We start from the raw sequence: 25,807 nt of genomic DNA on the forward strand, positions 1-25,807 counted from the left end.
TCTTTTTTTCCAACCAACACCATTATCATTAAGGCAGTTTCCACACCTAATGTTGATTGTGAATGTGCAGTTCTGTTCCAAACCGACTGATGAGGGAAGACAAACTCATTTTCTTCTCCTTTAATGAAGAGTGAAATCCTGCCGTGTCTCATCGCTGCAGTGTGCCAACTCTTCCTCCATTCAAACAGAGCCTTTCCAAATTAATCTCCAGTGTAGAGGAGGTGACCAATCACTGAACACAGACTTTATATTTAGAAAGCTGAATTTACACGCAAGGACACACACCCACACACTCAGAATGCACAATACTTATTAATGTGCTGTTCATTAACCATATTTCTGAATCACTGGTTTGTTCTGGAGATTTAATCACATTAGCTGGAGATAAGGTGTTTATGTGAGGTTAGCTTTGACACTTGTCACTCCGGCTGTTTTTAGCATCCCACGTTATGATTTTGCACAATGCGTATTGAGATATTGTGTCCGCAGTTCTGCTTCTTGATGAAGCCACGTCAAGAGACAGATTTTACAATACAAATTGCAACCTAACACAGGACCAGATTTGTTTGTTTTACATCTTTCAAACATTGATATGTATAAATTATATCATTACCTTAACAAGCCGCACAATACAAATTAAATTATTACTTTAATAGAAATACTCAAAGAAATACTTCTTGCTCTTTAATCTTTATATAATTGTTTGTTTGTTGTTTGCATTTGGCCTTATTCTTTGTTATTCTTGACCCTACAGTAGCCCACCAGCTTTTATTGCATCTCCTGTGCTGTCTAGGTTATAGAACTGATTTCCGAACTGTAAATGAATTGGCTTAGTTTCAGTTGCTTTTCTGGTTTGAAATAGTAATTGGACATCTCCACTACAGTTTATCTTTGGTGTGTGTGCGTGTGTGTGTGTGTTCTGTCTCCTAATACAGTTTGGAAGAAAATAATAATATTGGTCCGTTTCCCATAGCAAGGGTGATTAGCATTGGGCCCTAAAGAGAGAATGGATTTCAAATCATTTCCGCTTCAGTGAGTTCTCCAAATGCCCTTAACCCTGAGAGAACCAAGCACTGTTCTTTTTTTTTTTTAAGAGCCAGTGGTTATAAAGATCATGATTAGAGTTTCAAAATGATGCTTTGCCAAACTTTGCTATTATAGCTAAATATGCAAAGGATATTTGCAGCCTTGCAAACAGCTAGGGGGTGGAAATTTGCTTATCTTCATCTTGAAATATTTATCTACCAAGTTGTAGGATACTGACACTCCACAAACCCTACTGTGAAATACCTTTGAATCTACTGTATATTTAGAAACAGAATGCAATTGCATTGACCTCTATAAAATCCTTCCCAGCAGGCAAGAAGATTGAATCTGAGCATGATCATCTCCGAGCAGCCCTCTGTAAAGTTTTATTAGAATACGGTGAAAATGATTTGGTGTAGTTTATCTGTAATTCACTGCATTGGTTGTGTTGTTTGAATGTCATTACGAATTGTTGACCCCTAAGACCCACTACTGCATTACTGCAAGAGAAATTGCCTTATATTTACATGCTTTATATATTTTGGCAAGTTCCTTTTTTCACTAAACAGGTCGAGAATAGTGGAAAAAAGGTATTACATGAAATTACAAAACAAAGATAGAATACATTATCTATATTAATCCAAAACATTGTGGATTGAATATGCAGTGTGAATTTCAAAACGTCTTGTGTTGCTGTGACAACACTGTAAACGTCTTGGTTACAAATGTAACCTCAGTTCCCTTTCTGTCGGTCTCTAGACGTTGTGTCGAGCCGACAGATGGGGTTCGTCCCTGAGAAACAATCGCTTCCGACTTCTTAGAAAAGGCCAATGAAATTGGCGAATGAAATTTGCGATGCCGGACTCCGCCCCCGGATATAAAAGGGAGACGGCATGCCTCATTCATTCACCTTTGTTCTGAGGAGCCCGAGACCTCTCACGACTGCTGCAGTGGGCAGCACGTGTTGTGGCAAGAAGGACACAACGTCTCGTTCCCTCCATCAGGGAACTGAGGTTACATCCGTAACCAAGACGTTCCCTTTCTGTAGGTCTCTCGACGTTGTGTCGAGCCGACAGATGGGGTTCCTGTGGAAAATGCCACAACACTGTGCCCTGTCACAATCTCTAGCGAAGCGACGGTGACTGGCCTGGGCGTGTCAGCCGTGAGCGCTACCGCGAAATTGTAACCTACCAGTGGGTAGGTAGGGGGTCCCAGAGCTTTCTTGAAAGGTGAGAAGGCCCCTGCCTTCGGCCTCACAGGCGGCGGCCTTGTTTCTCTAACAGCGAGAAGCCGCCCGGTACCGTAAGGCTACTGAGTAAGCGCTACTTCCTCAAATGGGGGATGTGCTACAGAGACCACTTCCTACCGCAGGGAGGAGTTTAGTGGAGATACCAACATGGTCTCACCGTTAGGGGAGAACTCATGGGAGGCATGTGCGGACTGAAGGAGTAACCGCGAGGTGGAGGTCCACCTAGGGAAGGTCATGGGTTACCAAGGTGGGAACCAATCATGAGGATACATCAGATGGAACCGCCCTGCTGGGGGGTTACAACGTCCGGTAGCACTAGGTCTGGTTAGAGCTATGTTGTGGATAACTCAGTTGGTACCCGGCCTAAGGGGCAGGGCTGCTCTGCCCAGCCCGCCCGCTGGAGGTGCTTGCTTAGTGATGGATGGAGTGCCTGTTCTTCACCCAGTGGGGGAAGAAGGGAGGCTAATTTAGTACGCTGACCCACCTAGAAGAAAGGGGGGGAGGTACTGTCATAGGCGTACACCCTACTGGCCGCCGGTCTTGCTTGATGCCTGCAAGATTCGAGCTGATACCGGTTTATGCGGAGGCTGTAGGACCTCGCTAAGGTGATGGGTGTAGCCCAACCCGCAGCTCTGCAGATGTCTGCCAGAGAGGCACCTCGAGCCAGTGCCCACGAGGAGGCTATACTCCGTGTGGAGAGAGCTCTCACCCAGTGGGTGCGGGCGATCTTAGGACAGGTATGCCGTAGTGACGACATCCATGATCCAGTGCGCCAATCTCTGTTTGAGACAGCCCTCCCTGCTGATCTCCAAACAGACAAAGAGCTGCTCAGAGCTCCTGTGGCTCTTTGTGCGGTCCAAGCAGAGGCGCAATGCGCGTACTGGACACAACACGGATGGGGTTGGGTCTTCCTCCCAGGTGGGGAGCGCTTGTAAGTTCACCACCTGGTGTCTAGGGGGAGTGGTGGGAACTTTGGGCACGTGGCCGGGGTCTCAGGATAGCGTGAGAATCACCGGGCCCGAGTTCTAGGCAATCTGTGGACACGGAGAATGCTTGTAGGTCCGCTACCCTCTTGAGCTCCATCCGGAGAGCCGTCTTCATCTTGAGGTGAGAAAGAGCGGCATCTCCGAGGGGCTCCAGGACCGCATCAAGGTCGCAAGAGGGTACGGAGCGCGGGTGAGGCGGTAGCTTTCCCGCGCCCCTTAGGAACCAAATGATCAGGTTGTGCTGTCCTAGAGACTTACCAGCAACTGGGTCGTGATGAGCGGCAATAGCGGCTACATACACGTTCAGTGTGGAAGGGGAGAGATTACTCTCGAGTCTCTGGAAGGAGAGCACGTTCCCGATCGAGCAACTCCGTGGGTCTTCTCTCTGAGAAGAGCACCAGGATGAGAAGAGGCACCATTTACAGGCGTATAGCCGCCTAGTGGCCAGGGCCCTAGCCTGAGTAATGGTCTTAACCGCCGCAGGGGGTAGGCCACTCAGGATCTCCTCGTCCCGTCCAGGGGCCAGACATGGAGGTTCCAGAGGTCTGGCCTGGGATGCCATAATGTGCCCTTCCCCTGGGAAAGCAGGTCCTTTGTCAGGGGAATCGGCCAGGGGGGAGCTGTCGTCAAGAGCCTTAGCTCTGAGAACCAAGTCCGGTTGGGCCAGTATGGCGCAACTAGTACACTTGATGCTCCTCTTCCTTGACCTTGCACAGAGTCTGTGCAATGATGCTCACTGGGGGGAAAGCGTACTTCCGCTAGTCCCACGGCCAGCTGTGCGCTAGAGCATCCGTGCCGAGGGGGGCCTCGGATGGGAGTACCCTAGCGGGCAATGAGTGGTGTCCAGGGAGGCGAACAGTTCTACCTGAGCCCGCCCAAACTGTACCCAATGAGCTGGACTGCGCGGGGGTGGAGTCGCCACTCTCCGCGAGGCATCAACTGACGAGAGAGCTCATCGGCTGTCTGATTCAGGTCGCCTGGGATATGTGTGGNCCCCTTAGGAACCAAATGATCAGGTTGTGCTGTCCTAGAGACTTACCAGCAACTGGGTCGTGATGAGCGGCAATAGCGGCTACATACACGTTCAGTGTGGAAGGGGAGAGATTACTCTCGAGTCTCTGGAAGGACAGCACGTTCCCGATCGAGCAACTCCGCGGGTCTTCTCTCTGAGAAGAGCACCAGGATGAGAAGAGGCACCATTTACAGGCGTATAGCCGCCTAGTGGCCAGGGCCCTAGCCTGAGTAATGGTCTTAACCGCCGCAGGGGGTAGGCCACTCAGGATCTCCTCGTCCCGTCCAGGGGCCAGACATGGAGGTTCCAGAGGTCTGGCCTGGGATGCCATAACGTGCCCTTCCCCTGGGAAAGCAGGTCCTTTGTCAGGGGAATCGGCCAGGGGGGAGCGGTCGTCAAGAGCCTTAGCTCTGAGAACCAAGTCCGGTTGGGCCAGTATGGCGCAACTAGTACACTTGATGCTCCTCTTCCTTGACCTTGCACAGAGTCTGTGCAATGATGCTCACTGGGGGAAAGCGTACTTCCGCTAGTCCCACGGCCAGCTGTGCGCTAGAGCATCCGTGCCGAGGGGGGCCTCGGACGGGAGTACCCTAGCGGGAAATGGGTGGTGTCCAGGGAGGCGAACAGTTCTACCTGAGCCCGCCCGAACTGTACCCAATGAGCTGGACTGCGCGGGGGTGGAGTCGCCACTCTCCGCGAGGCATCAACTGACGAGAGAGCGCATCGGCTGTCTGATTCAGGTCGCCTGGGATATGTGTGGCTCGCAGGGATCTGCTCACCTGAGCTTGCTCTTTTCTCGGTTGACCTGTGGTCCCAATCGATCTACGTGCCAAAGCACTAGGTCCCTGTGTGTACATAACAGATCTTGAAAGTGTGTCAAATGAGCCAGTCGTGAGATAGTTTAGTACCCGCACACCTCTCTCCCTGAGGGGAGTGAGGGTGGCTTCCACGATCTTCGTGAAGACTCGTGGGGACAGGGACAGACCGAAAGGGAGGATTCTGTACTAATATGCCCGACCCTCGAAAGCGAACCGTAGGAACGGGCGATGATGAGGGAGAATCGAGACATGAAAGTAAGCGTCCTTCAGGTCGATTGCCATGAACCAATCTTGACCTCTGGTAGATGCCAGGATGCGCTTCTGCGTGAGCATCCTGAACGGCAGCTTGAGTAGATGCCTGTTCAGGGTACGCAGATCTAGCAACCCCCCTTTTTGGGGACGATGAAATACGGGCTGTAAAGCCCGTTGAACATCTCTGCTAGAGGGACGAGCACGATTGCTTCCTCTCCAGAAGGGTGGCGACCTCGGCCCGAAGCACGGGAGCATCCTTGCCTCTGACTGAGGTTTGAGAGGATGCCCTGAAACTTGGGCCGACGTCTGTGACGGTTTGGGAAGCCTTGTCAGAGGGGCACGTTCTGCTTCATCGACCTCCCGGGGGGTGGTTTGATGGCTGGCAGTGCGGATCCCTCGCCGTGGGGGGGGCCCCGCAGAGGTGATCGGCTCTGCTGTTTTACCTGCCTGGCGATGATGTAGCACAACGCACCATCGATTGAGAGTGCTTAGGCTGATGATTATCCTCGACATTGGGTCTCGCCTCAACGTTGAGTTGCCCAACACCGTCGTGTGGAGGGTGAGAGCGGCTGTGATAATACCCAGACGATGAAGTAGCACAACGCACCGTCGATTGAGAGTGCTTAGGCTGCTGATTTTCCTCGACATTGGGTCTCACCGTGACACAACGTTGAGTTGCCGAACTCCATCTTGTAGAGGGTGAGAGTGGCTGTGATAGACACCCAGAGAGAGAGAAAACTCTTAGAAGTGGGCTGTTGGGACGGGGCAGGAACCGTCCCGGATCGACCAACCAACGATGGAATGGCTGGGGTCGGGCCCGAAGGTATTCTCGATCTCCCTGGGGTCTTCCCATGAGGGCCGCTTCCGCTGCGGCTGCTGATGGGGGGGTGGTCTCCTCTTCGATGTCTTCTTCCGGAGGGCCGCCTGATTGGGGGGCGCCGAAACCGGAAGGTGTAGAAGAGGACCAGGGCTGCTGGGAAGCAGACGGTGCACGGGATCTCGACGGCCAGAGGGCGGCCGAATCGCGGCGGGGGAGGATATCTTGATATCCTCTGTCTGCTTCTTTACTGTTGAGAACTGCGGCTCGACAGTATCACCAAACAGCCCCCCCTTGCGAGATGGGTGCGTCGAGAAAGCAGACTTTCTCAGCGTTACTCATCTGTGCAAGGTTCAGCCAGAGGTGTCTCTCCTGGACCACAAGTGTGGACATCGCCCGACCCAGGGCCCCTGCGGTCACCTTGGTCTCCCGTAGAGCGAGGTCGGTGACGTCGCGGAGTTCCTGCATAAATGCTGGGTCGGTCTTACCCTCGTGGAGCTCTCTCATCGTCTTGGCCTGATGGACCTGCAGGATGGCCATAGCGTGGAGAGAGGGGACAGCTTGGCCCGCAGCAGAGTAAGCTCTCGACACCTAAGATGCTGAAGAACCTACATGCTTTGGACGGGAGTCTAGGTCGAGCCTCTGGGAGACATCGACGTATCCTCTAGCTGCCCCACCATCTAGGGAAGAAAGGGCGATGGAACTAGTTGACGTGCACACGCCGAAAGGGGGCGTTCCAGGTCATACTAAGTTCCTCATGCACTTCTGGGAAAACACGGCACTGGGGGCGAGTGCGGCTTGGAGCCGCTCTCAAACCTGAGGTACCATGTATCCAGCCTTGAGCGTTGGGAGAGGCAGTGCGGAGCACTGCAACCCAATGCTGGTGGCCCGGGAAAGCATGGCTGACATTTCGACGTCCGCTTCTTCCTGGGCTCGACTCCCCGAGGGAGGGAGCTCTGAGGAATCGTTGGAGTCCGATGTCAGTAAGTCGCCCTCCGATGCTGCAACGGACATCTCATCATCACACACCGTTTCCGAATACGTGGTTGAGGAACAAGACGGTGGGACCATCTCATGGGGAACGGTCAGACGAGCGAGACGAGGTGCGAACTGTCCGCGAGCCAGTGGCTGTTGGATTAGCTCTCACAGTAATCCTCATATCACCTCGCTGCTCGCCGTAGTGGGCGGCAGGGCCGTAGTCCTGCCGTCACAGAACGGGAAGCAGACCCGTTCCGTGGGAGCACAGCCACCCGTGACGCAACGTCTGTATCGTCAACCGCCCGCAGTGCGGGCAGGACGTATCCACAAGGGCTGCCCCAGCGTACTGGAAGCAGACCTCGTGTCCGTCCCCCTCCTCGATGAGTGTGTTGCACCCACGAGAACAGCGGGACATGCCACGTTGGAGAAATTTGCTTTTTTAGAGAAAAAATTCGAACACTTCTGGATCCGCCGAGACTCCAGGGGAAGTCGCCGCAGGAAGGGACAGTCTGCTGCACCACGTCGTAGAACCGGCAGTCTTGTAGTTGCTATTTGTAGCTAAGTCTGTTGATCATGAGCGAAGGCTCCGAAGAACAAAAGGTGTATGAATGAGGCACGCCGTCTCCCTTTTATACCCGGATATCCGGGGGCAGAGTCCGGCATGCAAATTTCATTCACCAATTTCATTGGCCTTTTCTAAGAAGTCGGAAGCGGTTGGTTCTCAGGGACGAACCCCATCTGTCGGCTCAACACAACGTCGAGAGACCGACAGAAAGGGAACTGCTATTATATGTAAAAATGATTATTAAAAATTGTAAAAAGAATAATTGATTAATTGCTTCAAATGTTTTTGGACTTTTGCTACAAAAACTTGTTTAGGGACATTTCACCCAAAAATAAAAATTCCCTCATCATTTACTCATCCTTGAGTTGTTCCATAGTAGGAAAAATTACAATGGTAGTCAAAAGTGCCCAAGAACTGTTTGCTTTTCTCAATTCTTCCAAATATCTTTCTCTGTGTTCATCAGAAAAAAGAAATGTATACAGATTTGGAACAACTTGAGGGTGAGTAAATGACGACAGGTTTTTCATTTTTTGGGTGAACTGTTCCTTTAAATGTTATTGGCCTAAATGTTAGTGCTCCCAAGGGCAGCGAATTCTGGGACTTTTTTCCTCTGTGTCTACTTTATCTATGTTTATTTAGCCTGTCTCACAGTCCTCCTCTTATTTGCAGTAATTGTGACTCAACTCAAAGTTGTGTTCTATGGAAAAATCTGTTTATTGCAAGCTTGACGTCCAAATGGATGTAACGGACTAATGGTAGCAGGAAATGTGGGTGTCTGTATTCCTCTATGATTAGTCAACAGGGGACTTTTGTAAGATGACACATTCTTGGAAAACAAGTTCTTCGTTCTTTGAAAATTAGTCAGCATGGATTGCGCAAACGTTTGCTTTTCCCCTTTTTATGAGGTTGAGTTATAGCGGGGGTGAGTTGAACCTGGATGGAGACACTGCACAATACAGCACAACGCTACTGTCACATACATGTAATGTTATAATGCTGCTTCTATAAGCCAGAAGCACTTTTGCTTTTATTATTGATGGATGAGACAGAAGTTATTATATTCACAGCTGAAAAAATGATGTCATTATGATGACATGTGTTCCCTGGAGACATTGTGCTGTCTTATTAATATTTATCATTGAGTTGTTTGGCCTATACTGTAGAGTCGACAGATGCTAATGTGATTCTTGGACATGCAACGTTCCTGTCTACAGTAAATTTATAAAAATACAGAATGCTTTGCGCTTAAAGGAACAGTTCACCCAAAATTGAAAATTCTGTCTTCATTTACACACCCTCATGTTGTTCCAAATCTGTATGAATTTATTTGTTCTGATGAACACAGAGAAAGATATTTGGAAGAATGCTTGTAACCAGACAGTTCTTTGTAATTTCTTTGTCATTTTTTAAAAGAAGATATTTTGAAGAATGTAGGAAAACAAACAGTTCTGGGTCACTTTTGACTACCTATTTTTCCTACTATGGTTGTCAATGGTGGCCAAGAACTGTTTGGATACAAGCATTCAGAACAAAGTAATGTATACAGATTTGGAACAACTGAAGGGTGAGTAAAGGATGCCAGAATTTTTATGTTTGGGTGAACTGTCCCTTAAGTACTTAATTATTCCTTTTAGTTTAAACCTCAGTTAATTTGGCATTAATGTGTACAGTTTGTAATGAATTTGAGACATAGTTTGAAGAAATGTAATTTTATTTCATTGTCAGCGGTCAAAATGGCACCTGATAGAAGAATCAGACATGAACAAGATGTGTATGCTTCACCCCCATTTTTGGTTCTGTACTGTACATGCAACTCGGAGTTTTTCACCCAATTACAATCCAGAGATAATGTAATTGTTTGTAATGAAGTGATCCGTGTTCCTACATCCATGCAAGACACCATTTTCTCTCTTGTCCGAGACAAATGGATTTTTAATTGAATTACAGGACTGTAGAATGTGTTACATGAAGCATTGGGCCGTGTAATATCGTGAAAGGGGTAGATGGTTGCGTGCCACTCAAATTGACAGTCAGGTTAACACACCTTACTGTTTAAATCCATCGTGCTCAGCACGAGTTAGTAAATAAAGTATTACCGTTTCCTGATAGCCATCGTGATTGAAACTTTATCCTGGCGCTGTTGGCACATTTCAGTTCAACAGTTTAAGTGAATTGTGAGATATAAAGAAAGATAGTTGACCTGGTCAAAAGGTTTGTTTTTGAATAATATAGGAAATGAGAGAGCGTAAAAGTGACAACCTTCAACTTGAACCGGATGATTTGAATAATATGTTCAATAATAGTTTTACTAGATAAAATCACATCGAATAAGTGGACATGGCAGAGATGAGAGAAAAATACAATATCCTTTGCCCATATGAATGATGTTCGCTGACTGAGAGGGGTCATTACTCGCCAACGAACCTCAAGGTTATGGAGATAAATCACTGATTCTAAACGTTAGGACTCCTTCCTGGACTAATTTCCAGGTCTCAGCTGATTAAAGTGTCAAGTCATCAGATTCAAGGGCTCTTTTGAGAGTTTCATCCATATCAACAGAAGGGTAATGAGATCCTGCACCTTGGCTCGATTATCACACACCGCCAGAACTTCACAGGCATCACGAGTCCCACCAGCTGAGGTCGGGAGAGTCCTAATCACTTACACCCTTATCAATGTCTCATGTAATTGCAGCTTTGGATTTAGGCTTATACTGTATGAGGGAGTTATAGTCTTCACTTTTTTGTTACCTATCAAGTGGACAAATGTCTCTGAAGTATTATGTAGTAGATGATTCTCAAGGGAATGTCGGTGCAGTGACATGTGGTAGACCATTGTAATGAGAGGCAGATGCACACGGCTCTGGGGGATTATAATGTTTATGCAGTTTACGTCCTCTTGTAGTTCTGCTCGAATGTACTGTGTTTCTTGCCTAAATATCGTTTGGGTGAACTATCCCTTTAAGACATACATTTTATCATTTGGTATTATCTTTGGAAATCGAACCCATGTCCTTGACATTCCTGTTGAAAAAACTAGCATATGCTGGTTTGGTATGTTTTGATGCTGGTTTGCTGTTTTGTGCTGGTTTAAGCTGGTCATGTGCTGGTCCTTAGCTGGTCCATAGCTGGTTTAAACTGGTCAAACCAGCATCAAAACATACCTAACCTAGCAAATGCTGTTTTTTTCAACAGGGATTGCTAGCATTATGCTCCACCAGCTAGGTTGACAGGAATATTCCTTCTCTGCCTCGTCTAAGAAAGCACGCCTGAGTTTTCTTAAAGGTCCAGTGTACGAAATTTAGCGGCATCTAACAGTGAGGTTGCAAATTGCAACCAGCGGCTTTCTGCACCCCTCCCTTTCGAAGCACTACAGTGACTGACAAAGGACTAAGATGTCATCTCGTTTTCGCTTCTTTGCCGAAGGAGATAACGTATTTATAAAACGCGCTCTGTAGAGCAGTTTGTCCGCTTGGGGCTACTGTAGAAACAACATGGCGAATTCCATGCAAGGGGACCCGCGGTGTAGGTTATATAGATAGAAATAGCTCATTCTAAGGTTATAAAAACATAACGCTTCATTATGTATGGTCTTTATACACATCTGAAGACAAAGTTATGTATATTATATTGCATTTCTGTCAATAGATTCTCCAATAAATTACACATTGGACCTTCAATGACAGGATAAACAGAATTACACAATGCAGTTTGAATTTTCTGATCTAAAGGTCAAAGCTGTGTGAGGGTCTGTGTGGTTTGTGGAAGGATATCGGTCTGAGGCAGAGGAAGTTCTTCTGCGGGAACACAATGCAGAAAGGTGCACTCAGGCTAAATAAATTTTAATGGGGCTATTTTTAAGACGAAGTGTAAATTCAGTAATCCTCCACGCAGCAACTGAGAAGAGCTTCAATCCAGTTCTCCTTCATCTCCTCACAATCTTCCTCCCTCTTGTTCCTTTTGTGTCATGTTTTCGTTCTCATTTTGAATTAGAGATGTCGCTTTATTCTCTTGTGTACGAGCTAAATGCTAATGCCATCAGTGCCGTGCGAATCGCAAAAGTACGATGGAAGTTAATTGATTAAATATTAAAATGCCATTGTGCTGCCTCTAGCACAATCTCTGTGTACAGTTCTCCATCACTGAGTGCTCCTCCTCGCTGGAGTTGGTTGTATTTTTGTGTAAAATGCAGCTTTTGCTAATGAAATCTAATGGCGTATAATGGCGTGCTGTTAATCACGGACTGCAGCTTGAGTTTTACAAGGTTAACGATGGCAGAGAGAGTGTGTTCTCATGTGGACTCGGGTCCTTGGGAATTTATCAATGTCAGGTGAGGGTGAGCGTTACGGTTCATTAAAGCAGCTGCCGTAACTGCCACAGCTTCCTTTAGTGGAAAAGTTAGGAAGGTCTTTAGAAGCTTTTGTGCTTTCAAAACTTCTGAGAAGCTTCACTTTTTTTTTCTTTATGCATTCTGACTTATTTACAATGTTAAACATGCTGGCTTCTCATCCTTAACATGGTCAACTTAAAAAAAAAACGAGTTGGACGTGACGTATTTCTGTGCTGGATACACTCCCCCAGCGTACGTATAGGTTTCGGAAAGTTTTTTTCGAACATGAAAATCCGTTTCGTAACAACTTTCTTAGTCCCTTATTGGACAATTCTCCCGGAAAAGCATGCCCACGCGTCAACCAAGGAGAGCAGGAGAAGGAGCATGCGCACACGTCACTGTCACTTGTGTGCAGGAGAGAGAGTGCACTGCGTTCGCGAAGTTCAGCTGTGTTTGTTTGTTCACTGCATTTCTGTGAGGAATGTTATATAAACGGTGGATATAATGCTGGATTTGGAGATTGTTTGAAACTGATAGATGGAGCGGTATAAAGCTAAAAGATAAGTGAAACTGATGTCTGTGTTTTGTTGGCAAGGAGTGCGCAAGTGCTTTAGTTCCGCCTAGTTCTCAGCTGTATCTGTCTTTTATAAATGTTATCAAACTAAAGATATTTGAAGGGTACGATACTATTCTGTAATTACTCAAGATTAACATGAGATTTGCAGAAACTGTCAGTTACGGCCACTTTAAATGTATTTTCAATTTTTCCATGTTTTTTAATTTGTATTTTTTTAAACAAAATGCTTGCATTGGTTTTGTGTCAATAGAAGTCAATGGGTACCGCCTTCGTTGGTTCCCATCATTCTTCAAAATATCTTCTTTTGTGTTCTGCAGAAGAAGGAAAGTCATTTAGGTTTAAAACTACAAGAGTGCGCAGAGGCGGACTGGGAAGCAAAAACGGCCCTGGAGTTTTCGGCCCACATCGGCCCTCCTCCATTTCTGTCGACACAGGTGGGGGGGAGTTTGATTGCATCGGCCGTCCATCATTTTTGTCGACGAGGGGGGGGAGGGTTTTGGCAGTGGTGGTGTATGTAACGTATCATTGCGTTACATGTATACGTGTCCGTCTGTCTGGCCAAAGCGTCCATTTCGGCCCCATACATTAGCGGCCCACTGGGAAAAGTTCTGATAATCCAGATGGCCAGTCCGCCCCTGGTCACGGCCGTTCTGGACTTTGACAGAATGTCCTACTGGTCAGTCCTACCTGGTCCAGTTACGAGTGCGTAAATGATGACAGAAATTTCATTTTTAGGTAAACTATCCCTTTAAAAAACATTTCACCCATTAATAGTTCTGTCATCATTTACTCACCCACATATCATTTCAAGCCCATATACATTTATTTATGTAAAAAAATGTTCCATCAACTCCTTAATATGATGAACATGATCAGTTTTGACATTAATGATGCTACTATAGGCCATAGACTTAATATACAGTATATTATACTAAAATATTCATTTTAGGTGAACTGTTCCTTTAAGACGAGGCTTATATACAAAGATATTTGCAGAAAAGGTCAGTACAAAAGTAGAGAAGCAGTACCACGCCGTAACAATCTCTTCTGTTCTCCCCCTCTTCATCATCTCCTCCTCCTCATGCCTCGTGGCCTGCAGAAGGCAGGAAGCTGTAGCGCAGGAGACAGAAGTGATGGAATGGGAGATGCTCAGGCATTTGATGTGCAACACAACACAGCAAACGACTACATAAATAGACCCATTTATTCCACCTCGTACGGATACACCGATCTTTTGTTTGTTGTTGGAAATCAGGGCAGGGAGATGAAGAAAAGTTATAAGCTGCTGCAGAACGGGACGACCTATTTATGCCTTTGCGGTGGAAAAGCAAGAATGCATTGTACGTGGTGTGCTTACTGTAAAAGCGATAAATATTTTCCCCTTGCAGGCAGAAATGGAAGAACTATGCAGGGTACAGTTTGACAGATGGGTCCTGTGGACTAAAATATATGTGTGTGGTGAACAGATGCTGTATTAGGGTTAGTCACGCAGACATAAATACATCAGATTCATGTCGAGTTCATTTTATTAAGTATGCTTAAGTCAAGTACAAGAATTGTTTAAGTATTTTTGTATGTAGTAAGTATATTAATATCAGTATGCTAGTAAGTGTACTATTTTTATATTTGGGACTAAATTGGTCCACTTTTTAGTTTACAAAAAACGATGTGTATATTTTTTGGAGGATCCAGAAATGCAATATAATATTCATAACAATGTCTTCAGAGGTGTATAAAGACCTTACATAAAGAAGCGTTATGTTTGTATTATCTTAGAATGAGCTTTTTCTCTCTACACACACCGCGGGTCCCCTTGCATGGAATTCACCACGTTGTTTCTACAGTAGCTCTAAATGGACAAACTGCTCTACAGAGCGCGTTTCCTAAATACATTATCTCCTTCAGCAAAGAAGCGAAAACGTGACGACATCTTAGTCCTGTGTCGGCCACTGTAGTGCTTTGTAAGAGAGGGGTGGAGTGAGCCGTTGGTTGCAGTTTGCAACCTCATTGCTAGATGCCGCTAAATTACATACACTGGACCTTTAAGTATACTTTTAAATATAACAGCAGTAAAAATGTATTACACAACTAGTTTTTCATTTGTATTGCAACTATATTATAAGTAAACTTATAGGTATACTGTTTACTAGATTAATACTTGTAGCACTTTTTTTAGTTTATGAAAGTACACTCTACTAGTTTTTAAATTGCAAGTATACTTGTAAGTTTCCTTTTAAGTGAACTTAATATAACATAATTTAAGAAACTACAGGTAAGTAAAACAAGTATTTAATAGGTTTCTCAATAAGCCAAGTATGCTTATGATATAATATATGCTTATAAGTATACTTATAAAAGTATAGCTCACTCAAAAGATTATACTTGTGTAATTTTAAGTATATTTCTGAGAAGTACATAACAAGTAGGGTGCAAGTACTAAAAGAAGTATAGGCTACTAAAAGCAAACTTTAGTAAACTTATTTTTTGTAATGGCCGTGTTAGCAGCACAAAGGTCATGGGTTCGATGACAGGGAACACACATACTGATGAAAAATGTGCACCTTAAAACACTGTAAAAGTCATATGGATGAAACGTCATCCAAAACCTTATTTTACTCTTTATAGTAAGAAAGACTATATCAATTAGTGGGATTTAATGGTTTTGCTTAAAGGGGTCATATGACACGGATAAAACGAATATTATGGTTTGTTTTAGATTGTAACAATATAATCCCACAGGAAGGAAGAAGGACGAGGTTGGCGAGACTGACACGGGTTTTATTACGACTTCCACACGGAAGCAAACAGTACTACAACAAAAATACAGGTGGCCTCCTTCAAGCACATGCACGAGGCAGAATTCTTTCGGATCCCCTTTCCTGGTCCGGATCTCCCGTCAGCAGCCCGTGTCAGTCCGTGAGTCTCTCCCTCTCTGTGTGCTGCTGCTGCTGTTTTATCTGCTCTCTCCGCGCCCTTACTGGAATTAGACACAGGTGTTGATTGTTTGCACGTGTTCTCTTTACTCACCGCTCGTCTCCCGGCTCTCTCTCCCGTTGCGTCCCTCGCTAAACCACGCCCCCCTCGCCACATAGATGTAATGCAATGTGTATACACGATTTAAGGTTAAAAAACGCTGTATTTTCTACATACTGTGCATATTTGTATCTCCTCTTTGCCCCGCCTCTCTGAAACTCATGGATTTTTTACAAAGGTCATCGCTCTGAAAAGCGAGGTGTGCTACGATTGGCCAGTTAACCAGCGCGTAGTGATTGGTCGAGTACTGCAACCGTGTGACGGAAATATAACGCCTCTTACCATATTTGGAACATCAGGTTCCAAAGCAATTGTGCTGACAGGTACGCCCACCTTACTTGCGCAAACATTTGTGCGGTCTTGGTCAAATCATACCACAAACTGACGTAGATTTGTGGGGGTGTGGTTACACGAGGCGTTTCAGTCAGGTCTGAGTGAGCATTCGCTTTTAGATAGAATTCATCTTTTGTTCCGACACTTTCATTTTTGCGATTTTACATGTCTTATACGTACATGGGCAACACACCAAAGACACAGAAAAACACGTATTCGCGCAATATGACCCCTTTAAAACTAGCATTTCAATAAAAATATTTATGGATGAAGGGATCCACAAGATAAAACAGCTTCTCGCACCTTATTACCCAAATAAAACCTGCAGCTTAATGTCCCCACCAGCCCTATTTGAAGCATACTAACCTCTATAACAATATCAGATCTATTAAAGTGGGAAAGAAAAGAGGGACAGTAATCTCACTTCGGAGTTTCTCAACATCGCCTCGGGTCATTTGCCGAAACAGAAGCGATGCGTGTCTGAGCGCACCTTGGCTATACTACAGAGCGAGTAGCTGTCAGTGTATGGTGGAGCTGAAAAGGCTCAGGGCTGTGTTAGGTAAGAAGGAGAAGCTAGTGTTGAAGATGGTTGTGCTCTGATTCAATAACACGGTGAGAACTCATTATGAATGCATAGGTAGCCTCCAGCTTCAGTTCCTCCAGAGCTTTTCAGGATTTTTGGTTCTTCCGTTTTTTCTCTCTCTCTGTTTATGTCCTCTTGTCCCCACATTCTCATAGTGTTTGGTTTGTTTGTGATTTATACGAATCCGATCTGGATGCTGAGGAGAACTGATGGGCAACAGGGGCTGAAAAAGATCTAATGACGTCGTCTTTTGCTTTAAAGTGCCATACGCATCATCAAGAGAAGGTTGCACTTCTGTTCTGTTGTTTGAGCTACATATATTTTATGAAAGCCGCCCTACAAACGAACCAGACAGATTGGTTTATTCGTTCAGGGCTCGCGGCATGAGCAAATGTCATTGTTTCAGGGTTGCCTCACACAGATGGATGGAGAATGGAGTGGCTCTTCAGAACTGTCACACTTCAGCGTGTGATAATTAATCTGAGAGAATGGAAAGGGACGGAAAAGGAGAGTGACTCATTTGCTTTTTCTGAAATGTATTTTTCTCGTGATTGTTCTGTTAAAGGATGTCTGCGGTGATACTAGTATTATCATTCCAGTTTTAGATATCGAGTGCCTAGGTTGACACTATTATTTTGAGCAGAAAGAATACACTAGAATGTGTCTGATACAATTGAAGGAATAGTTCACTCAAAAATGAAAATTCTGTCATCATTTACTCACCTTCTTGTCGTTTCAAACCTGTATGACTTTCTTTCTTCTGCAGAACACAAAAGAAGATATTTTAAAGAATGTTGGTGACCAAACAACGGCGGTACCCATTCACTTCTATTTTACGGACAAAAAACCAATGCCAGTCAATGGGTATCGCTGTTGATCGGTTACTAACATTCTTCAAATTATCTATTTTTGTGTTCTGTGATAGAAAGATAGCCATACACTGGTGCAAATGTACATGTCTACTAAATGTATTTTGTGTGTGTAGATAGTTTTTGTTAGTTCTTTTGTTCACAAGTGAGTTTACTGACCTTATAACAGCGCCCTTTGGTTAGATGGATGCCAAGATGTTTGTGTGTGAGTCTAAATATGTACCCGTCTCCATTCGGCACGTCAACAGTCCTTGGCAAATTGAAGGAAAATTCCTGACCTTGATTCGCAACAAGCGAAAACAAAAAACACGCGGTTTTGTCGTTCAGATGAACTTCCCCCACCTCCTCGACAACACTGCCGCACACTTCTGTTTGGGATGGAGAGCTTGCTTACGTTACTTTGACAGCTTGTCAGGCTTCCCCATGATAATGAATTTCAAAGGCTATATATGCTCTGTGTAGCCAGGAGCCGGCGCGTGTGCTGTTTGTGCTCCAGGGGGTCCTCTCTTGGAGGTAATGGTGTGTGTTTGTGTGGACGTTTAATATGAGCTATATCACAATTGTGATTCAAACATTATAAGGGTTTCAAGAGTGCATTCAGACACGTGTCTGACCATCTGATCAGCTTTATAACGCTGTTGAATGTCACATCAAAAATCTGTGATCTGTCATGCGTCGCATTTGTCTCTCTCTCCCTCTCCTCTCCACTCCTCTCTCTGTCTATCTCTTCTTTCTTTCTTAAAGGTCAGGTGAGTTAGTAAGGTGTGTGCTTTGCTAAACTTTGCTCCTGTTGAATTCTGGGACAGCTATACTGCTATTGATTCACCACTGTAACCACCATTTCATGCTCTTTTCTCTCACCCTTCAGTACATGTTTTCCATCTCTCCTCTCGTTTGTACAGAAAAGTTCTTCTGTTTGTTTGCAGACACACGCTTTGTGTTCTTCCTCCCATTTGTTTCCTCCCGGTGAGTTTGTGCTTCCCACTTAATTTCCTGCTCTCCCCAGAGTAAAATGCTATTGCTCGGAGGTAACAGGAAATTTTAGTGGCGGTCTCTGTTGTTGCAATTAAATATCAACTTTGTCTTAAACGTTTCCCTTAAAACTCCTTCAAACAATAAACAATAGACACAAATGAGACAGTTGTTGATGTACAGTAAGATCTTTTGCAACTAATGTGGAGGAAATAGCTCAGATAGCTTGGTTTGGGGAGAATATATAGAGAAATATTCGAGTTCATAATGAGATTTCTTTATAACTTTGAAAAAATATATATATATACAGTATATCTTTCAGAGGAACATTTGCCCCTTTGCTGTCCGTTTTGTCGCATTGATGCCTTGGAGAAACAAAAAGAGATGGGCTTGCACTGTAAAGGATAATGTACAGGCAGCCGGTTGTTATCGCAGAAATAAGGCCCTGACAGTGTGATCAGGACTGTATCAGACTGAAGGGGCTTATTTCGCAATAACAGCCAGCTGCTTGTACATTATCCCACGTATTACACGGCTACTTGCCACATGAGAAAAAAACTGGACATCATTTTTACCGAATGCAGACCTTCCGCAAGAAAAAAAAACGTTTACTTCCTAGTTTTAAGGTTTTAAGGTAAGAAACGACATTCAAATGTCGCGAACAGGCAATTTGGTTTAATCATTTTCATTTGTAAATCTAATGTCATATATGTTATTAAAAAACATATTTATATTTGATTTGTCAAAAAAAACCTTTCAAAATGATTTGCTGCATCGGGTTACCGTGTGTTATTCGTTTTGGGAGGTTGTTATCTGGGAATATCAGAATCAAGTAATCCAGAGCGCCGTGTAATAAATGGATATTAACATATCACATATGCCCATCCCGAGGTAGGGAGAGATTTCGCCAGGCCCAGATGAACGTCATTTGCCCATCCCTAACTAGAGATTACTCCAGCTCCATCTGAACATCCCGTGTTTTTTTGTGCGTACTGTGTAGATTAAAAAACCTCTCCATAGTGTTGTTTCTGAAGTTTGAGCGCACACAATTCTACATAATCTATTGTATTGTACATGTGTAGTGTATTAAAGAGGCCCTTTTGTGATCCTTTTTATATAATTGGTCTTTCTCTCCCTCATTTACATAATTTCTCATTTGTTCTGTCATTTTTTTATCTCCATCATATTCGTTTTCAATGTGCTTTTTTACACAAATGTTCTCACCTTCTCTGTTTTTCTCCCCTCTGCTTTCCCGCAGCCTCCCTGGAGAGTTCTCCATAACCTGAGTACTCCCGGAGACCCGCCCATATACTCCGATGTCCACAGCACACACCAGACTGTCCTCTTCAAACTCCTGAACCACACATCTCCCAGATCTAAACCACCCCTGAACAAAACTGGATCCAACTTATTTTCAACAGCAGTCCTCAACAGCATATCAACTCAAACCTTGGAGAATCACCCAGACTAATGATGTTCTTGTCTTGGACTATGTGAAAGACTCGCTGCTGAATCAACTTGTTTGTTGTGTGTAATCTCCTGAAGTGTAGCACTTTAAACTCCCTCTTTCTGCCAGTGCTCAGCACACAGCCTGTTAGCAAATCTGTGCAGGCAAGCATGATGCTCGACAACACATACAGAAACTACAGAAGTGGTAGTGACCTCTCTCTCTCTCGCTCTCTCTCTCTTTCTCTCTCTCTCTCTTTCTCTCTCTTTCTATCTCCATCCATGCATCTATCAGGACTCCATATTTTGCACGTCTGAATATTACTCGTCTCCTCTCTCCACGTCTTGTATAATGTGAACTGGTTGGCTTGCTTGGTAAGTTGTCTCTGTCTTTATATGTCCCCTATCTTGAATTCCTTCATCATTCTCTCGTCCAAAAGTAGAGCCCATCTTCCCTAACCTGAACTGCACTGTGATTGAGACCAGATCTCCTCTAAAAACACAAGCCCACTCTTCCACACGAAGCTACAGTCCACCCCAGATCCTTGTTTCACTGGCATCGCACAGTCATGTCCTGATCCGGAGTCAGTGTTGGAGTTTGATTCATGGTTGAATTGAATAAGCTGACAGGATGAAGCAACTGGGATATAAAACTGCAGCGCATCACAAATGGGAGATTCTTACGTTTTGGGAAAGGAGAAGAGAGAAGCAGAGGATACGCCTCTATGGAGATCATTGTGTGGCTTTCTTCTCCATCCCTCTGTTGAGGAAAGACGAGAAAATGAAAAAATGAATTATTAAAGATACAGTTGAGCCAAAAATGAATTGGTTGTCATTTATTCATGTTCATGTTGTTTCAAATAAGTAACTTGCCCATTTATGTGCATGAGACATAAAACAAGTCATATACAACCTACTTTTTTTTCATACAATGAAAGTGAATGGTGACCATGGCCACTTTTATTTGATGAATTTTGAATATTCATTTGAACTTGTTTTGTCTCAAGAAATAAAGTCCAATTTGAGTTTGGAACAACATGAGGATGACTAAATGGTTACTTGATGATTTTTTGGTGAACTGTCCCTTTAAAGAAGACTATAAAAGGATGCAAGATGCTGAAAAGGATGCAAGGAGCCTGTCGCTAGAAAACCTTGAACTTTCCATTTAATTTATGGTATTGAACGGAGATCCTCACAAAGGCATCACTGTTAATATAACATGGCCATTCACTGTTACCTTTTTAACTCTGAAGCACATGGAAAACTAAATCAAACGAACTGTGTCTTTTTACACTTTGATCATTGCCACGTTTGTATCAAGCCTCCATTAGTTACACGAGCCTCAGGCGTCGACATGGGTTCTCGCCACAAAGGGACTTGCCACAACTGTAGCATGATACCGCAATATCACACATCTACCGCAGAGGCGCCAACATGGCACCCAACAAAGGTCCGTGACCGTGCAGACCGGCCATCGATTATCTGGGTCGGCTCCAGTTGTTTTGAGAGCTACAGTAATAGGTTGCATGCGGCCGTATGATGGAAGGTTTGCCTTACAAGATGCTTTAGATTGGAATCAGATCCAAAAATTGAGTGGTATCGATTAGACCTTGTCGATTACATCTCGCATTGGCTCTCGTCTGCCACACAGGATGAAGTCAATACGGAGAATCTAGGGAAAAGCATGTTCCAATTAAAAAACTAGCTACCATTTCATGCCTTTGTGACGCCTTGGTGGGGTTTTTTAATCACCTGGAGGGCTTGATGCAACTTTTGTTGACTGAGGGAATGCGAAAAGGGCTGAGGGGTGAAATGAAAAACGGTCGTTGATTTAATGGCTGCTAAACTAGTATAGATCTCAGTATATTGAGAATTCAGGCTCATTTGGTTCATAGACAGTGGCTTTAAAATGAAATCGCATTATTGCTGTTATCACGATTTGATGTTCGTCCAAAAGGGTTCACTCTTATATTGATCATTCAGATGAGCCGTGGCCAACAAAATCAACTCTACTAAATCAACTGTAAAATATTGAATATAGTATTTTTCTTTATGGAGGTTGGATCATTAGACATTAATGCTGAGATGAGCGTTTTAACTTTGTGAGACCATCCCACAGTAGATTAACCACAGTCAATCTAGACTGTTCTGCAAACATGATTCAGACTATTAATCCGCTTTAGGCCATTGTTGTTATTTTCTAAGAAAAATGCATATACAGTAGATGTTATGGGATTATTTAATATTTTAACGATACATTTTTATAGCATATTCTACAGTATATTAAACTTGCTCAATATACTAAGACTGTAAAGATATATTAAACATTAAAATGTTGCTATTTATTAAAATATATATATTGTTATTTATATGCAAAGGGGAAAACATTCATTCTCAGGAGTCTTCAAATTTAGATTTCAAACAACAAAACGAAAAAGAAAAAGTACAGTTCGGCCCTTTGAGATTCTTAACTTGTACTGTATTAGTCCACTAAAGCTCCCCGTCACTGTTACTCAGACTCTTTTTTGATCTTGAAGAGCCCTTATACATAATAATTAATGCACAAATGTATGATGATAATTAAATGTGAAAATGAAATGTACTCAAGGAGGGTTTTTCTCCTCCCTGTTCTTTTGTCTGTAAAATTTGCCTTGAAAAGTCTGTAACTTTGAGAAAGGGAATTTGAATACTTAAGCGCCCTTCCGTCAATGTAGTTTCATTGGAATGAAAGCATTCTTACCTGAGAAGGTTGTATATTTTACTGTGGTGTATACTGAGTTTAAAAGAAATAATTGATATCTATCTATAGGTCTATAGTTCTAGTACTAATGTTCTGATTAGGTTTAAATCAGCTCTTTACAAGAACACTGGGACATGACCACACCACAGAAATCAAGTGAAAGTTTTCTTCCCTCGAGAACTGCACAAAGCATTTATGGATTCGCTACATATCAATACATGTATTATTCATGCAGATACGCAGGTACAAAGAAACATCGGGAGATAAACACACAAATACGTGTGCATTTATACTCGCACTTATAAAAACATCAAGCTGTATGCATTAATCTAAATAATGTTTATCAATGTTTATTTACACCCATAATGTGCAATTAAAAATGTATGATTTTTGACTAAAAGTGTGCACGTTTTTTATTATTGTTGATTGTATGATTGTTTCTGATGTTTTCTTTTTAGAAGGCATGCAGACCTTTCCCTCTCCATTCTCTCCGTAGTGTGATTATTCATAAAGAGTATGTTAATATTCTAATAAACGTTCACATTTTTGATACTTTTGGAACCTGTGCTTAACCAACAGAGCAGAGTCACCACTGTGAAACCTTTTTTATTGGGAGGTCAGATGCGATTATGTTACTTTTAATAGATGGATAGCAAGGAAAAGTTCACAGTAAACAAGATAGTTCATTTAAGTTTATTGATTCCCAACCAGTGGTATGTGAACACCACGCGGTGCTGGAGTTTGCTTTGTTTACATCTAAAAAAAAGTAATATATTTTCCATACTTTATAGATTTTATAATAGAGAGAATATATCGATCTATATTCTGTTGATGTGTGTTACAAAGCGCTTTGCCTTACTGATGGGGGTGTGGCAATACATCAGACCAAAAAGGTTGTGAAACACTATTAAGATGGTTTCAAATAGTAGTACAAATCAAATTCATGTCAGTGCTCTACTGTGTTCAAAACACGCCACCAGGCTAGTCTAGATTGATATTGACTGGGCTATGTCTCTCACAAACACACACACACACTTTGTCCTCCTGCTGACAGAGAAGATTCAGGCTAGCTGGTGGGAGAAAGTGAGAGATGAGCAGATGGTGGAATATGACAAACATCACTCCACCTCAAACCCTCTGTAGTCTCCAGTGACTCCACCAGAGATGTTCTCAGCATTTTAACAGCGTTTTCCTCTGCTCTCGTGCTTCTATCCCTCACATTTGGACTGCTCTTGCTCTGTCCTCACATTTCTATCTCCGAGCTGCTTCTGTATCTATCTATAACATGCTTGTCTGTGCTCACCCATACTTGCATATCTTTCCTTAGTTTGGCTTCTCTGTCGTGATTATTCAAATTTCAAAGTATTTCTATTCGTTCTATTATTACATACTCAAATATAATGTCAGTCTTCACTTTTCACAATACTCCAGCACATATAGGCTACAGTGTGTACGTGTGTGTATTTTGGGTGGCTAGGCAACAACATTCAGCCATATGACACATGGTCATAATGGTCCAATGCTTGAAATGACTAAAGGTTGTTTGAAAACTTTTTTTGTTTTGTTGTTGTTTTTAATCTGATATAAATGTGACTAAAAACTGTAATATTTCAGCAGTTGGGGCGCCAGAAACAAATTTAAGTAACATTTTTGAAATGTAAAATTACGTTTTTAATGCTATTTTACACCTAGTTAATTTCTGTTATTTTAGTTTTTTCTGCATTTCAAAAATAATTGAAAATTCTGTCAAATTAAATTTCTTATATAAATGCGATATTCTGAAGCTGTTTCCATTTTTTTTCCAAATCTGGCTATTTTGCAGAATTGCATGAATTGCAGTAGTAATGTACCTTTTTCATTTTTTGACCATGCATTTTTGCAATAAATAACTTTTTAAGTTTCGTGAAAAGATTTGAATGTTTAAAGCCCACAAGCCAGACCAATATTACCCCATAGTCACACACCAAGCAGGCATCCATATTGCAGCCACAACTGTATCCCACAACGCCTGCACTCATAAAATGTAAAGTGTTTCTCAGCAAGCCAAGGACACACACGGCTCATGACAGAAAAGCTGTATCAGATCTCGGCTGCAAGCTTTGTGTGACATGCTGCCTCAAGGCAACCGGAACAAATGTGATCATTGTATAAATCCACATTTTATTGTCTCCATGTACCTCTGCAGACATACTGTACAGGCAAAGATGTAAGTTTGTGTGACCATGGGCTCCAGAGGTAGTCCCCATCCAAATGGATGTCTGGCGAAAGGACTGTAGTGTACTGCATCATATAGTGTACTGCATCATTTACTCATTCGAACAACTACTACAATTCATTCATGCAGGCATTGTGTCTCTTTATGACTTAGACACAAACACAAAAGACTTCTTGCAGAGTTGCATCACAACAGGGCTCTATATAAAATATATGAAATACAAGCAGCTATAATGACTTTAGTTCGGAAGAAACCACACTGAAAGTTGTTTTAGTAATTTGAATTTTGATTAGTTTGTTTTTGTTTTGCTTTCAAGTGAAATCACTATAAAATTACATGATTTATGTGTCTCAAGATTCAAACATTTTATATATTGTAATTCAAATATATGTGAGTGTTTGGTAATGTTTGTGTATACAACTTGATGACTATTTTACTGAATATCAAAAGTGGGAATACTAGTACCTGCTATGAAATACTGAGCTGTGATGCTTGTATGGGCAGCATGAGTTTGGTTTCAGGCCATTAATACTTAAATACTTAAAATACAGTTTTTACGTAAAGAACAATAGCTCGTAAACTTTTTCACCCTGCTGACATAGCACTCTCAACACCAACAGTTGTGCTTCATAATCAACACTCATTGTCATGTGTCACAACTTGTTCCAGTTAATAATTGTCTTGTGCAATCATGAATGATCGGAGGTTCTTTTATGAGAGAATGTGTGACTCATTGGTCTCTGCTCTAAAATGCTGGGAATTGTGTGTGACAAATGTGTATAAGGAACAGGTGTTCTTAAGCAAAGATCTGGGGTGTCATCACTGGCACACCCTGCCTCCCCCCCTTTTTTTCTTTAGACAAGTCTGAGCAGTTTTGACCTTTCTTGTGTGGTGCCAATCACAACTGCAAGAAAGGGCACATTTTTCTCACACTTGTTCATGGCAGCATGTTGAAATCAAAGTGTCTTCTCGTGTTCCCAAAAGAGTTAAAAGACTCTTAATAATAG

The 25,807-nt window shown here is 43.2% G+C and overlaps 1 protein-coding gene across 2 annotated transcripts in view; it reads left to right on the top strand.

Annotated features, from left to right (window-relative positions):
- The window catches only part of samd12 (sterile alpha motif domain containing 12), a 76,660-nt gene extending 53,592 nt beyond the window's left edge, over positions 1–23,068 (top strand). The window contains exon 5 of one of the 2 annotated variants that reach the window (XM_057355094.1): positions 19,658–23,066. In XM_057355094.1, the coding sequence (XP_057211077.1) occupies positions 19,658–19,680 (23 nt within the window). In that variant the 3' untranslated portion in view covers positions 19,681–23,066. Of the gene's footprint in view, positions 1–19,657 lie in introns of both variants that reach the window. The other variant, XM_057355093.1, reaches the window with a different exon arrangement.
- The last annotated feature ends 2,739 nt before the right edge of the window (positions 23,069–25,807 follow it).

This window comes from Triplophysa rosa, linkage group LG16 (genome assembly GCF_024868665.1).
Source record: "Triplophysa rosa linkage group LG16, Trosa_1v2, whole genome shotgun sequence".
Classification (NCBI taxonomy): domain Eukaryota; kingdom Metazoa; phylum Chordata; class Actinopteri; order Cypriniformes; family Nemacheilidae; genus Triplophysa; species Triplophysa rosa.